The sequence below is a fragment of the Thermobia domestica genome, chromosome 13 (genome assembly GCF_964235325.1).
Source record: "Thermobia domestica chromosome 13, izTheDome1.hap1.1, whole genome shotgun sequence".
Lineage (NCBI taxonomy): Eukaryota > Metazoa > Arthropoda > Insecta > Zygentoma > Lepismatidae > Thermobia > Thermobia domestica.
In genome coordinates this window covers 88,531,807-88,548,502 of record NC_137466.1, presented here as the reverse complement: position 1 = coordinate 88,548,502, position 16,696 = coordinate 88,531,807, and the positions used below count along the sequence as shown (strand labels likewise).

At 33.6% G+C, this 16,696-nt stretch overlaps 1 protein-coding gene across 3 annotated transcripts in view; it reads left to right on the top strand.

The window, feature by feature from the left end:
* The window catches only part of mor (SWI/SNF- related protein mor), a 74,340-nt gene that overhangs the window by 27,838 nt on the left and 29,806 nt on the right, over window positions 1-16,696 (top strand). For 2 of the 3 annotated variants that reach the window (XM_081736038.1, XM_081736037.1), the window contains exons 5-7: window positions 1-200; window positions 10,511-10,609; window positions 11,048-11,160. In XM_081736038.1, the coding sequence (XP_081592164.1) occupies window positions 1-200; window positions 10,511-10,609; window positions 11,048-11,160 (412 nt within the window). Of the gene's footprint in view, window positions 201-10,510; window positions 10,610-11,047; window positions 11,161-15,237; window positions 15,268-16,696 lie in introns of all 3 variants that reach the window. The other variant, XM_081736036.1, reaches the window with a different exon arrangement.

The following is a 16,696-nucleotide window of genomic DNA, read 5'->3' as shown; positions in this document are numbered from 1 at the left end:
ACAATGAAGATGAAGCAACGCACATCATTTACCCACCCTGTGATCCGCTGGAAGAAGAATATGCTCGTCCAACCTTGAAGCGTGATCGTATGGCATTACTTCATTGGTATTATTTTCCTGACAGTCATGATTCGTGGGTTCCCCTTGATTTAAGTATGGATCTTCCGGAGTCTCCACAACCACATACTGGACCATGGAGAGTAAGTTAGATAAAATATGTAAACTTGAAAATAAATAATATTTTTATATATATATAAAGTGCTCGTAGCGATTAAGAAGCAGATATTTTGAATTATATTTATTACATAGATTAGGCATAGTCACTTGCGACCGAACTCAGCTGGGAGAACTTTCAGCTTTCGTGTAACGAAGCTGGAAGAACTTCACCAACGCGATTATAGTGACTCCAATAGTGTTGCCATTTCCAATATAATTGTACCGGATGAGTTAGATAGAAAGGATCAGTACATTTATCAGCTCTGCCGTGCGCCGTTGACGGTTAAAGGTGTGGTATATAAACGCATCAAGAAGGAATGCATAAGAACGCGACAAAATGTATAGTAGTGTCTCTTGCTTTTGCATTTTTGTTAGAAGTAGAAAATAAATATCGAGTAGTTATGGCTAGAACCTAGAAATAAAATGAAGACTAATTGGTTATTGGCAGTTTTTCATTGCACATAACCTGATAGACAATCAACATATGATGATTACTGCGGTTGGCAAAAGAACCCAACAGGATAATCAAGCTGAGGAATCGGACTTGGAATCCTTTCAGCACCTGTGCATTGACAGCTTCGCCGATGTCAACCTGAATGCATACAAAACTATCTGTATGCAAATTGTGTTTTCTTGCTGTTTTCTTGCAAATTGTGATGCGATTCAAACAAAACGAAGTTTTGTTCCAACCTCACCACAAACAACTGCAGTAAACCCTATATTAGAAGGTAGATAAAACATACTATGACGAACTATGCACGTAACATATATAGAGGAAAAGTCCTGAATCAAATACACACACATGGTCTAATTTACTATACTTGTATTATTCATATTCTTAGCTTTCTGCATTCACGAAGGTTTAAAAAAAATGAATGGAAAAAATTAATAACAAGAAATAGAAAGGACACACAACGCAGGTCAGTGCGTTAAACCACCATCTTCTCAAATAAAGTATCGCTCTTCCCACTTCTCTTACGAAGTCCCGCCCATGGGTGTGTAACCCAGGCGTAAAATGAAGTCTCAGACCCCTCATAACATACGAATTTTTATTCATGTCGTCTGCACATGTACTCTCATTAGATGGAGCATTATCATGACTTATAAAAAAGGTATGTGAGAATACATTATCAGAATAGTTGTCACGGGTGAGGTTCAAAAGTGAACAAAGAGTGCATTATAATGTAAAAAGAAAGAAAATACAGAAATGAAACTAACTGCACTTCTTTAAGTGCATTGCACAAAATAAAGTGAATATCCTAATAATTAGTTCATAAGATCACTATAAACAAATTTCTCTACTACCTCCTCCCTTTTTTGCCACTGCAAAAGAGAAGTAGCTGATCATAAGGCTCACTTCGTATCAGCATTCGAAAAATTTGCGGAACCCGACGCAACGCAAAATATAGAAAAAGCAATTGCCGATTATTCAAATATAATAATACCATTATAGAATGAACCTCCACATCAGTTTTTTTTCTTTTTTTTTTTTAATAATTATAATACAGAATCGGTCAAATCTCTATCTTCTTCACATCATTGCTTTCTTTAGAGCCCTATCAACAGCCTACAAACAGTAACAACAGTATATTTATTTTTTCACTCTTAAAAGAAGGATTGATCATTATTTATGTATTAAAGATTGATTTTAATCACATTTTAAATGGATTTACTAGAAATAGTTGTCATAAAGTTAATTCCAATGATTCTTTCGTTTGAGAGTCGAGGAGATAGTAAGGCAAACCCATCATGCCAAATTCTGCCTTTATTTGAAATTTAAAGAAGGTACTTTTTCTATACCGTAGAATAATCGATTGTAACGAATAGGATATATATTATTTGTTACATATTATAGTGCATATTTATTTCTCAGGAAACGACAGTTCATAATGTCTTGCACAGTCCTACAGTCAAATAAAAAAAAAAAAAAAAGTTTAATGTGAAAATATTAATTTATTATAGGATCGCACGAGACATTTTTCTTTAGTCATTTGGAAGTTCACAAGTTCAACCGTTATCATGTTGACGCTTTGATATACATACTGTATTTGCATTTACAAGTTAAGGAGAAATTATCATATAAGTATGGAAATAGCTTGTAAATTCCCAACTCTGTTATCGGTTGCTATTACAACATTATCTCAGAACCAAAGACAACCAGATTAATGAAATTTTTCCATTAATGTACACTTTTACTAATCTTATCTCGCTAGTATAGATTAATGCAATAAAGTATTTTGAAAGTGCTATTACGAATGTTATAATTAGTTTTCTAGACATATTTAGATACTACATTTTCTACCTTTGTATGCGGATGTATAAAGTAACAAAAAATTCGTATTATGCCAGGGCAGTAATAAACGAAGAGCAATACAGTGGACAATACATAACGTATCTTTAGATTTCGAAGTATTCTCAATAAACATCTAACACCTTTTGCCAACGTTCCTGCAGTTGCACAATACCCTGGTGATAAAATTTGTCAGTCGTGGATGCAAAGAAGTCTTTGAGTGCATTCCGCAGGTCTCCCTCATTTGCAAAGGATCTTCGGTCGGGTGAATATGGTACATGGTACTATATCCCAGCCAAATTGCTGAAGGGTCTCCAGGGTTCTTTTTGCCACATGTGGCTTCACATTGTCGTGCATGAAAAGCATACCCTTGCGATTAACCAATGCCGGTTCCTTCTGCTTAAATGTACGGTGCATCCTTCGCAACTGCTGAAAGTAGAGGTTAGCAGCATGGGCGCCCGAAGGGGAGGGCAGGAGGGGCCCGAGTCCCCCTCCCTGGCTCACGAAAATGTATTAAATTTCTTTTTAATACAAATAACAAATACCAAACATAGTATAGCAACCAGGGATTTGAGCTTCCCCCTCCCCCCTAGAAAATTTTCTTCGTGCGTCCATGGTCAGCAGTGTTGGTCTGACCAGGTAGAAGAAGCTCGTAATGCACCACTTGCCAACAATTCCACCATATATAACCTTTCGTAGGTGAAGAGGTAGTCGTGAGGTGTGCGGAACCAGGTCATGTGCCGACAACCAATATCTGATACTCTTGGGAGTGTCATAGAAGAGGGCCCACTGTGTTCAGGTGCCGAGTAAGCAAGGACAAACAGACTCTCACTCATTGTTTTTGTTCGCTGCTGACAATGTGGGGATGCCCACTTGCTTAACTTGTATGACTTATCTACCTCATGCAGGTGTAGTCTGTCAGTTTTATCGGAAACACGGAACCTTTCTGCACGTTCATCATACGTTAGACCACTGTCCTCCTCGATGGCTGCTTTCAGGGCCTCGTCATTCAACATATGTGGTCGTCTACTATGAGGTTCATCCGAAAGGTTCACATCTCTCGAACGGAATTTCTGGAACCAATGCCTGCTGTACGTTCGTTCGGGGCATTCTCCCCAAATCCCTGGCATATGCCTCATCTGATAGGCCCATTGTAAAGTCATACAACAAACACACGCGAACAAGCTGCTTCAATACCTCCATTTCTCCAACACTGGACGAACTGTGACTGCTATATGTGCACAACGTGTCTGTAGTACTGAAGCTCGATGGTCACACTAACTCCTAGTGGGGTAGAACAGTCAGAAAATATTTCACATCTGGCTACCAACATGCCCTTTGGAATATAGTTAGTATATGAATACTTGAACCTGAAAAGCCCGAGACACAATTTTTTCTACGCCTCCTACCTCCTGTATGGCATAATCAGAATGGCTGTATAAAAAAAAAAAAAAAAAAAAAAAAAAAAAAAAAAAAAAAAAAAAAGATGTAATTACTTATAATATGAATTCCAGCGTATTTTCCTTTCATGTAATCCACAATGAGATATAAACATAATTGATTACGAAATTTAATGTGACAATGACACAGATTCCCACACAATCGTCTATAAAATTCAATATGGCTACCTGATAATAAAAATTATGTGCTAAAACATACGAGCAAATTTTATCCCTAATGTTATTTTTGTAAAGTTCCGAAGTTAGTATTAATAAGAAGTAAACATTCAGATGTGAAATATTTTTTGATTGTTGTACCCCACAACAGTTACACGTGAATACGGCAGCCATTATGTCTGTTATTGAGAAAGTAAATCACGCGCTAAGCAAATTACAATATATAGTGTAGAACTAATTAGTTTTCTAAAATAGATCTAATAATTTTGTAGGAATATTACTTGAAGGACCAAATGTTAATAATGATCTATTGCAAGAAGATAAATCAGAAATTGCAGCACTATCGACAGTTAAGCTTATTAGATTCAATAGTATTAAGTGCAACAGAAACTATAATGTATAAAGAGTAATTCATTTCAAAGGAACTCCTCTGCTATTATATCTTGGCTTTATGCTCCACAGTGTTACTAGGAAAAAGGAAATTGTTGAACTAGGTTCGTCGGTATCACATGATCGAATACAAGAAATTTCTGCGACTGTTCCAAATATTACGTGTAAAAAAATTATCGAAAATTACGTTTTCTGCCCTCCTGTTTTCGGAAATTACGTTTTCGTCACTGCATCCATCAACAAGAGCCACATCGTCTTCTTCCCATAGGTCCAGTGTAACTATCATACAGTATCCAGTATTGGAAGATTGTAAAGTTGATAAATCTATCCAACTGAACATTAAAGATTGGGACAGTAATATTGCTTCCTACTATTTACCTCAATCCTACACAACTCTCTTCAGTGATCAAAATGAAAAGTGATCCATTACTGCCAACGGTTAATCTACATCATTACGATGGAGGTCCAGCACTCAAACCAAGAGAACTGTTTGTTCCATGGTTGGAAGCTCTTGAATTAGCACATAATGAAAATCAGGGCACGACGGAAATGTATGTTTCATTAGCTTCGTTTCACGGGAAGAATAATTCCACTGTCAAGGAAAGGTGTCACTTCACTCTACATTACTTTCACTTTTGAAAGAAGAAATAACATCTCCAGCAATGGTAAGTCACTTAATGGATATTATTAAGGCAATATCTAAATTAAAGAAAGATAAAACACCTGTTATAACTGCTGATCAACCTGTGTATGCAATAGGAAAATAGCTGCAGTGGCGACATGCAGAAAAATACGATAAACAAAAGTGCATATGATGGGAACCCTACACATTGAAATGATCGTACTCAAGAGTCTTGGAAAATTGCTGAATAAAAGTGGTTGGACTGAAGTAATGATAAGTGAAAGCTATGGTATTGCAGAATCATATCTGTCCGGAGGTAATGTTAAGAGAGCAAGATATGCTAATGAAGTTACCCTTTGTGCATTGTTTTGTTCGCAAAAGAAAGCATACCGGTACCAGAATTATTGTGGTACGTCTTCTGTGGTACAACAAAAGACATTGAATCTTGGATCAAAGAAAGAGCTGTTGAGTCGGTGATGTTTCGATATTAGAATATGGTTATGGAATTAGAATTACTGCTCTTACAACTTGTGTTCAGTATCCATACCTCTAATTTTACACTTCTGTCAAAAATTAAAAGTTTACAGGATGATCTAGTTTATTTTGTAGAATGTATGTCTCTTGTCAAAACAGGAAAAGTTATGTAACTGCATTTTTCTCACACGAAAATCAAGTCTACCTAATATATCATCCATTTCTGAGAATTAAATACTTAGGAAGACAGGTAACAAATCATATATATTGAAATGTATCTTATTTATATGTGACTGTTCCACTTCAATGGAAGAGACAAGCAATAACTTGGATGCTTCTGCATACATAATCGATGGATTAGTTATGGTTCATATATTGAAACCAGGAATTGCCAGATGTTTTGCAGATTATGTTGAAAACGTTTCAAGAAACCCATTGATTATCTTTTCAGCAAAGTTCATAAGAGTTGATGTGTTCGATCGGTATTTTAAGGATAGTTTGAAAAATGATACACGAGAATTCCGTGGCAGCAAAAACGGTACTCATATTAAGGCAATTGTGCCTACAATCATTCCCAAACGTTTCAACAAATTCCTGCTTTTGAATGAAAACAAACAGCAGCTTTTTCACCTGTTGGCAGAAGAATTTGTGAAATGTAAGTTTCAAGGAAAGTAACTTCTGTGTACCTATGATGAATTTGTTAAAACAATACCAAAAGACATTGATGTGAGTGATGTAATTCAGTGCTCCCACGAAGAAGCTGATACGCGACTACTTCATACAAAGCATGCTGCAGACGATGGGCATTCAAAAACAATTATAAGAACTATAGACTCCGATGTAATTGTTTTATCCATTGCAGCTTTTGGAAAAATTCAGAATACATCAGAAATATGGATTGAGTATGGTATGGGAAAGAAATAAACAATTTTTTTCCCGTTCATGAATTCTGTAACAAGTTGGCCACTGATTTACAAATAAACCTGTTGGCTTTTCACTCATTTACAGGATGTGACACAGTATCAAGCTTTTACAGCATTGAAAATCGAAAACACTGGGATGTACGAACGTCTTTCAGAGGTGCTAGTACTGCATCTGATCAGCTGCATATGAATGAAGCTTCCCTAGAGGATCGTGTGTTATATTTGGTAGAAAAGTTTGTTGTTCTTATGTATGATCGCTGCTCAACTCTTACAAGTGTCAACGAATGCAGGCGAGTGTTATTTACTAAAAGGAATCGTACAATTGAAAATATTCCTCCTACACAAGGTGCATATTTAGCCTCATGTTAGTATGATTTCAAAGTTATACTGTAAATTAAACTCTGAAGATTTTTTTTTTTTTTTTTTTAATTTCAATATATATTTAAATGTTATAAATATTTATATGTTAACATGATAGGATTGAGGGTGGTGCTTTATAAAATCAAAACTAACTGTTAGACTATTTCAAAATGTTTAGTAATATGCTTCTATGTATACTTCGGTTGATTAAAGTCGCATATGCAGTAATAGCCAATGTTTTGATACAACATCGTCACTTAATCATATTTTTCTCAACTTCCATTGACTTCATAGTATACCTATATGTACTAATGCATTCAATTTCGACATTAATGGTCCATATTGATGTGGAGGAAGATTCTTGAGAAGGTATGGATCAAAGATTTTCGTGAGCTGGTGTAGGTCCCAGAAACAGATTAAAGACTCTTTTTCTTATATTTTCCCATTGAATGTACCCTACATTTTGGGAATCAATTTACCATATTTACCACTCATTGCTAAATGTTATCAATGATAAATTAGATAATCAATCTAAAGATAAATTAGATTTGTCCGGAAACAAATCGAAGCTTCATCTGAGATAAATAATATTGTAATAAAATAATAAAATATTTTCCTGGGGGGCACCCCTCGCGCCTTATTCCTGGACCCACCACTGGTTTAGAGTAAGCTTTATCTTTACACCGAATATATTTATACTTTAATATTTGTTTATTTGAAAACAAAGATGCTGATTTTCGCATCTTTAGTTATCATTTTATTTATTATTTACAGTTTTGTGACGTAATTCTGATGACGTCATCACTCGATGATAAGAGGGCCGGAAAAATTTGTGTCTCGGATGTTTTAGGTTCAAACATTCAAAATTAACTACATGCCAAATAGAATGTTGGTAACCAGTTCTGAAATATTTTTTCACTTTCTCGAAGAGTTCTACCCTACTATCCCGATCGCTTGGCAGGCACACAGGCACATGCGTCGTTTCGTTTCCTCTCTGTGAGCGCATGATTAATGGGGCGTCAAATACGGCAGGAACTTCGTTGGTTATCTTGTAGATTGTGGAAAGAGGAACACCAAAATTCACATTTATCAGACCACCCGTGCGTGAGCGTGGTGGTGGGGTGAAAACTTTTGATCTCTTATCAGGAAAGAATGACGGTATGTTAAAGGTACTACATCTATCATCTTCCTTCTTAATATCTCTCCGTATTTATTTTAAAAAATCTTTAGTTGACTAAATTGTGCTCTTGGGTACATAGTTTAAAGTTCAGAATCTCAACTTGTACCCCTAACTTTCATTCGTTTTTAAATCATTATCCTCACAGTATTTCGATCTTCTCTGGAATCATTCACAAGCGCAGACGTCATGCTAGCCGGATTTTTTTTTTTTTTTTTGCATTATTATATCCCTTCAAGACCTCTAAATAGAAAAATCGGTACCAAGTGTTCCGCGGTAAAAGAGTGAAGTAAATGTCACTTACCCTGCGTGCGCTTAGAGCGCTGAAAATGTCAGTTCAGCAACTTTTATCTTTGAAACTATCTTTGTGCAATTCCGTTTCTTCCTACTTTCTCATTCCACCAATTCTTCCATCTTCATTCATCTGCCTTAATCATCGTATCCCTAAGCCTAAAGGTCATAAATGTGGGACATTAACAAATATTTAATTTTCATTTTAACATGGACATTGTTGGATTTTGTTCTAACTTCATATTTTAGTTTAAAATTGCACTAATTATAATTCCTTTTCCATTTTCCCCCCCGAAATCCTCTTCCCCAAATTATGGCTTCCGTGCTGGTTATAAAGATCATTGTTGCCACTTCAATGTTGATATTTGCCCTGTGTGAAAATATATATATATATATATATATATATATATATATATATATATATATATATATATATATATATATATATATATATTACCTGTACATTACACTTAAAAAGGTGATAAAATAAAAAGTACTTATATTAAGTTGATTTATTACAATGTTCCACCGATGATTTATGTTTTTGCTTTCCAAGTTCCATTCAGATCTTTTTGAAAAATGAAAGGTTCAAAAACATTCTTATCAATGTTGTTGGAGCGAAAGTATAAGACTTCGATTCTGTCTGGATGGACCTGGAGTGTGAGGATGTTTGGACAGTTCTGGGAAAGGAAAACGGATTGGATCATTATACTCTCTCTCTTAAAAAAAATAAAATAAAATAAAAAATGAAAAATTGAAACAATATGAATGACCAGAAAACAAGAGTAAAAGAAAATATAAATGAGTCTCGTTACCCCTTTGGCAGGAAATTTCTGAAACGACGAAAATATACAATTTTGGTAATAAATTTTCAGTCAATTAGTTTTGAAAATTTGTTTTCTGCTTACAAAAATTATTAGATAGATCTGTTGATTCTGCAAGGATTTACACAGCTTTTTGCACTTGCGAGAAACACTACATAGGGATGATTGAAAGGGATAACAAGACGAGGATTAGAGAACACATAAGGGATGCAAGAAGTGAAGAGCGTCCTTGGTTAGTAACACTGTTATATGGTGTCACTCGTTCTTGTTTGCTCTTGCATTACTTTGAACCTTCTTCAGAGTAGGTAGAGATGACTTTAGAGAGCGCATACGTGGTTGATAGTGACATTGAATAATAACGAAATATATTGAAAGTGTACGTTCAAACTTTATATGTGCATGAACCATTTATCTTGATACACCCTTGTAACTTTTAAACTACTAGTCAAAAATCACTGAAATTTTGTACCATTCTAATATCGGCAGGGAAACATTGTTTGACATGCTTTGTGATACCACCAGTTTAACAGTGTTGAGAGTCCAACATAAAGTTATAGTTTTTCAAATGGCACTACGTTAGGTTATTACAAGTTTCAAATATGTATGTTGCAATATCTTGCAATATCTCGTTTGTGATCCAATATTGTAAATTAAGAATGCTACAGTATCACAAATATCCAAATTTTGGTCTCCTGTATAGCAATAATTACACGGGGCAGTGTACATCCAGAGTACTTCAAGAGTCTAAAGCTATGATCATGATAACGGCGGATAGGAACAGAATTACAAAGGATTGAAAATGAGATTTTTATTTCAAAAACCTTTATTTTGAAAAACTACTTAAATAAGTAACTATCCAATTGCATTGATGGTTTTCAATAGATATGAAAATCATAATGCCCTTTACAGAAATTCAATATCTCAAACCATTCTGGAGATATGGTGAACACAGGTAAAGTTTGCAGCACTGTATAAAATTATGTAATACCGAGAACTTGTAACTATATCTACCAAAAAGTATTAATATAATGGCGTAGAAGCATAGTAAAATACCTTTTTGTAAGTATGATTTTCATCAATTTTAGCATTCAGAAATCTTCAACTTTGTTATTTGAAAATATGTTGTCATTGTTGTTATTCTAACGTATTTTAAAGAAATATTGGTTTTACTTCTGGTAGTTATTACTTCTTATTACCTAGCTGCGTGTTAGAATTAAATTAAAAAGTAATTACATATTTGTGTAGATTGTCTGCAATGAGCAATGTGAACAATCATGTTTTAAAAGGTGTTATAATCTATCTACTTATGTATTTTAATATTTAATAGGTAGCAGCCATGTGGGTATTGGATTTAGAGCAGTATAATGAATGGATGACAGAAGAAGATTATGAAGTAGACGAGGCTGGGAAGAAAAAAATTCACAAGGTTCGTAAACTTTTTGGAAGTATAGTAGGTTAAGGTTTTTATGTTGTTTACACAAATTATGTATAATAAAGAAAACAATTGTTTTACGTAACTTTTGCATCTTTATTTATTTTATAAATCATCATGTTCCACTCACTTGCTTTATTGAGCATCGTCAGAGGAAGTATTCATAATGGAAAGATGATCGTTGCTTTTTCTTCTCCTTTCTATCTAATGAACCCTTTAGTGAAAGCGCTTATGTTTGTTTTTATTCGTATTTGTGTTCAAGTTTTTGTACTTTAGTATTGACTGACATCATGTTTTCCATAGTTTCTGGTTAGCAATTTGTTGTTAGTACGTGATTCGATATATATATATAGTATTTGATACATATTATTTGGTTCCCAATCACTTGTACTGATGATTGCAAGATACAAAGTGCATATTTTGATGTTGCAGCACCGATTGTCTGTTGAAGATCTTATGAGCCAGTCAGATCCGGATAAGACCAAGAAAAAGCCGAAGAGGAAACGATCTCCATCACCACCACCAAAATTGGGGAAACGAAAAAGGTATATTACTAATATTAATTTACACTTGGGTAACTTGATAACAAAACTAGCTCGATACCAATATTTCGAAATGTACCTAATGGATGTCGCACTGTCATGAATTTAAAATTACTAAATTTCAAGGGATTTTGATTCCTAATGTGATCACTACTCTTTCATTAATTATTTAGTAGATGCCTACAGAGGTTGCTCATTTCGAATATTATAACAATTCGAAAAGAAATGACAAACAGTAAATGTGTTAAGGTGTATACATATTTCAAATTAGTTTTAAAGAATAAAATAATAATAATCAAATTTGAAATCAAGATCATAAAATGTATTGAAAGCTTTTAAGTAGGCAACTTAAAATATCCTTCCAATACAATGTTAAGTGAGAACAGCATTCTGTTTCACTCTGTCAGAGGCTTATTTCTAATCAATAAAATTTTGTTTATTAAAATCGGGAGATTTGAGTTGTCTTACTTCGGACTCTGTTCCTTGTAAAATTAGAAGTTATTAGTGGGAGAAAATTAAAATATGACTGACCTAAGACAAAAATTGAAAGAAAGAATAGCCCATTTAGATACAGATCGATTTATGACTTTTCATCTTAAGTAAAGTGATAGATTCATAAGAATCTATAGTTTTTAGAATATTAAAATACTAATTCAAGAATTTCTAAAATTCTTTTGTTATCAAATAAATCGTTGTATATTACAGTAGATAAAAAGTTTTTTCTTATTTCGTTGCGTTAAATGTTAAAAGATCAAGATAAAATATATGAGAGAAAGATAATTATATTGTAAGCTATAATAAAATGCTCTTGAAAAGAATTGGAAATATGAACAATACGTGTAGTGTCACTTCCTTTTATTCATTGCTTTGCCCAATCATTAAAAGAATTTGATTGTCATAAAGTGACAGTAAGTTCTTAAGGAGCATAATTATCTAAATCTAAGTTGTAATATATGTATTTGATTTTAACTCCTTTCGTTAACTGTTGAATGTATATTGCTTTATCATGTACTAGGGTCAGCAGTGACTCTGAAAGCTCCTATTCTCAACTTGTCACCGTCTTTGACGGCCCGCACCAGTACCAACTCTAATGATGACCAATGTCCAATTTCCAACTCACCGCGGGTCAGAATAAAGTTTCGGGGCTATTTTCCACTTTCTCCCATGAGGATGTACGTTTACTATCTTTAGTAATAACACCACGGCGCAACTGTAAACTTTTGCTACTCGGTGATTAGCTTCTATGTAGTAAATTATGTTAAGCAGAGGACAGAATTAATTAACGTTAATCCTAAATTGTTGGCACACTCTCGAAGAAAGTGTGTGTGTGTGTGTGGGGGGGGGGAGTTGAGCAAGTGAGTGCAAATTAAGAACTGAAATCATTGAATACATACCCATCTGAAATCAAACTCAGGAGCATACGCACCAAATCTTATATGATACTACATGCACACAGAAAGGAATTTATCTTCATTTTTAGCTTGTTTTTAGGTATCGACCATCTCGAGCAACAAATAGTATTGGGCAGGTAATCTTCATGATATTTGATAAATCCATTGATAACTCTTGATTGTTGCTTAAAAGAATCTCTTCTGAACCAATTACTGTGTTATGAAAGACTGTTGTTTTATCTCTCATCAAGTATAAAAGAATATCAAAGATTAATGTGCAAGTTCCAAGTGTGCCAAGTGATACAAGACGAAAAGGGTAATTTTAGTGTATAAAGGAATACGCAACGAAAATATCAGCAAAAGTCTTGGGAGAAAAAGTTACATAAGTCGGCATAAAATGTAATGACTCTTTGTGTATTGAAATGTAATGTATGTATAATGCCTGGCAGTTGGCCCTAGGCCATGCAGAAAACATCCTGTACATCTGGTTCTTGGGAATTCCTGTTTCCTCATACATTCTCATTCTACCTCTTTTTGCCTAAAGGACATCATGAGGCATAGTAAAATGAAGTTGTTTCTTTAATTTATGAACAATAATACTATTTGTATTTTTTTTAAAAAATAATGTTTGTGCGTGATATTCTAATGTAACTAACTTCATGGAACTACAGCCTCGATGAGCTACGGCCGGCTAATTGGATTTTATGATAATTTATTTCTGGGTTTTTAGACAGAGTTCAGTATCTCCCAATTCAAGTAGCTCTTCAATTGCCCTATAGTGCTGGAAGAAATTTTATGATGGATTATTCTGATACATAAGATTACGGAATAGTTAGTTTGTTATGCATTGCAAATAAATGTGTATTGTAAAATAATCTAGTAAAACACGTATCATACATAGGCATATAAATTCACTGTTCTTGGAATATTTGAGTTCATGCTTTGAGTCCTGCAACACCGAGGTTATGAAGGATGAAGCCTACTATTAATGTGGGCTGCGTACCATAAGTGGGCCTTTAATCTGGTGCAGTTAGCCTGTGGGTGCACAGACAATCGTGCGAGATCAATCTTGATAGTATACGTAGGCCATTCTCCACCATATTTTGTATTGCTTCTGAGAGCTCAGTTGCAAGATCACGCCACTGGCCCTGCATAATTTTTGTCTAATAAAGCAGAAATAAAATATATATAATTCTCTTTTGCTTTATAAATAAATGTCATATTGAAGCTGGTTTGCTCATCAGTCCTATCCCCACGTTTTTCAAAACGTTACAGAGTCAAATAGTAATAAATACAAAATACTACTAAGCAAACCATATATGTATATATATATATATATCTTTATTCTTTCTCTTCCTAAGTGGATTGAGAAAGTTGCTATGCAATAATGTTGTCAGTACTCCATTATTACACTTTACATGATTGCAGATTTTTCTTTTCTTATTGAATAAAACAGATATTTAAGTTAACAGATATATCGAAAACAAGGATAAAAAGTCAAACTCAGTACGAGAATAAATTTAATAATCTTTTAATTTACTAATGCTGTTCGATTAGTAACTTTATTGTAACGGAACTGAAGCTTTTTTCATTTTAAGCACTTAGACACAAATAGTGCCATAATGTTTTGTCTGATACACACTAAAACCAGTGTTGACAAAATTCTTACGTTTTTGAATGTAAATTACGCATAATTTACTAGTAATGTACGACATGTAACCAGTTTTTTACGCAGATGTAGAAAGCTATTTTATTTAAACTAAAACGATTCCAAAGCAGGACACAGTCAAATGTAGAACACAGAATACAATATTTTCAAACTTGCTAGCATTAGCTGAAGTGAAGGGTATATTTACACACTTTAATATATATATATATATATATATATATATATATATATACATATATATATATATATATATATATATATAAAATAAGCTGTTTATACTATTATCGGACATCTTCATAATATGAACAGATTTTTTTGTCCCGGCAAGAATATATGTATTATTACGGGATATATCCCTCTATTTCGCGCTCAAATATGGACACGGATAGTATTCTCCCCCCTTCCCCTCGCGCGTAACATGTTGCTAACATGTTATTTTACCTTTTCGTAATGAACAGGAACAATTCTCAAATCACACATATTTAGCACAGAAAACTTTCTTTTTGCATATTGTTAATAAATCCGAGTACCGAATACAGTATAGTAGACAGAAAATTAATTTCAAATGGCTCAGCTGTTTTTAAATATTGATGACACAGACCGTTGATTTAAATGTGGAGTAAAAACTGTAGAAACTGCCTCTTCCTCCATAAAACTTGAATATTTGGAAAAACGCTGAAATACGTTTCCACTTATTTTTACTTAAGGGATTCGTTATATAGTAGATTATTGTATTAATATTGATCTTTCGAAGAGTTCACTCTCTTGAAATAATTTAACTACATTAGATTCGATTAATAAAATTTTTTCTAATTGCGTTTATTTTACGATTATATATCCATTCATTTTAAACCATCAATTTTTAGCTTCTAATTTCTAAATTAAACATTTTCTGGTTCATTTTATTCTTATTAGAATCTTCTTATTAATTTAAAAATTAGCTACTGATAATATGCTAAACACTTAAGTTCTCGAAATTTGCAACATTTAAGTTCTCGAAATTTGGCTTATCTTTTATAGGTTCAGTAATTCATGTGCGTGTTGTCAGACGTAAGTAACGTTCCATGTTTGCAAGGAGTAAGAAAAGTATGGTGAAGCAATACTCGAGCTGCGTAATTTGCTTGAGTGTTGAACTTTGTAATTTTGATCGATGAATACGAATAGTACCTAAGCGTATCCTTCCTTTCGAAAGTAACAATACTGAATGATTTCTTCTGAACAATGATTAGGAAAGTTGTTTCGTAGGTGTGAAGATGAAAAGTATTGTAGATGCGAGTAGAATTGCTAAAATGTTGCAAGTGTAATTATATAAATAGCGCTTGTGAAAATACCTTTGTAGAGTTCGAAGCTATGTTCAGTAATATCAGGTTTAAGTAAAATATAAATTGCTATAGGTACTAATAAAATATTGAGTTTCTCATAAAGAATACAGAGTCATTCTGTCAAATCTTTAAGTGTGATTATTAGCTGCTAAAGGAGAATGCTGGTACTCGTGTACCTAGTTATGTCCGTTTTGGCATCGTTTCTGATCGAATCGTTGCGTTGTTACTAAATCTCCACGTTGAGGTTTACTTCCAGCTATATCAATTCCAAACCTCATAGAACCTTTATATTCTGTTGTTTTCTTCGGCTTGCTTGTTCATTAAAGATTCGCATGAGACATAGAACTTCAAGATTTCTAGTGTGTCAAAGCGAACTCATAAATAGACAACGCGCTGTATTAAATTCTAGCTACTTGAACTACATCCGAGAACTAAGCAAACCATATGTGGTCTTTATTCTTTCTCATCCTAAGTAATTTAAGAAAGTTATTATGCAAGTCAGTACTCTATGATTACACTCTACATGATAGCAGATTTTTTTTTCTTTCTCATTGGGTAAAACAGGTATTTAAATTAATCGAAAATAACGATTAGGATTCATTAAAGATTCGCATGAGATATAGAACTTCAAGACTTCAAGTGTGTCAAAGCGAATTCTTCAAAATAGATGACGCGCTGTATGAAAATTCCAATAACTTGAACTAGGGAACGTTAATAACTTATTGTTGTGCATTCAGTATTCTCTTTCAGCAGACACAATTAGTGCTCAGGGAAATTTTAGAAAATACCCGACAGTGATCGAACCTGGGTAAAAGAACTGCAGGTTATATGATTTTCATTTTGGTTATGTAGCGTGTGAAATGTAAGACACATTAATTTGAAATTTAGATGGCTAGATACGTAATGATTTCATTCATTATTTGTTATATTGAACAATAGATTAATGTAACAAACAGATGTAGTATTTAAGGATAATATACTAATAATTTCATGTAAAGTTGAAAGAATAATACTTGAGGCTGCACTTCGAACCATATATTAACTTTTTAAATTTTTTGGGAAGGGGTGAAGAATTGGCTCGAAAATTTAGTATCCTATTTCTGATGAAAGAAAAAGTTTCTTTGTTTTCTTTCATTTATCCAGTTTTATAAACATTA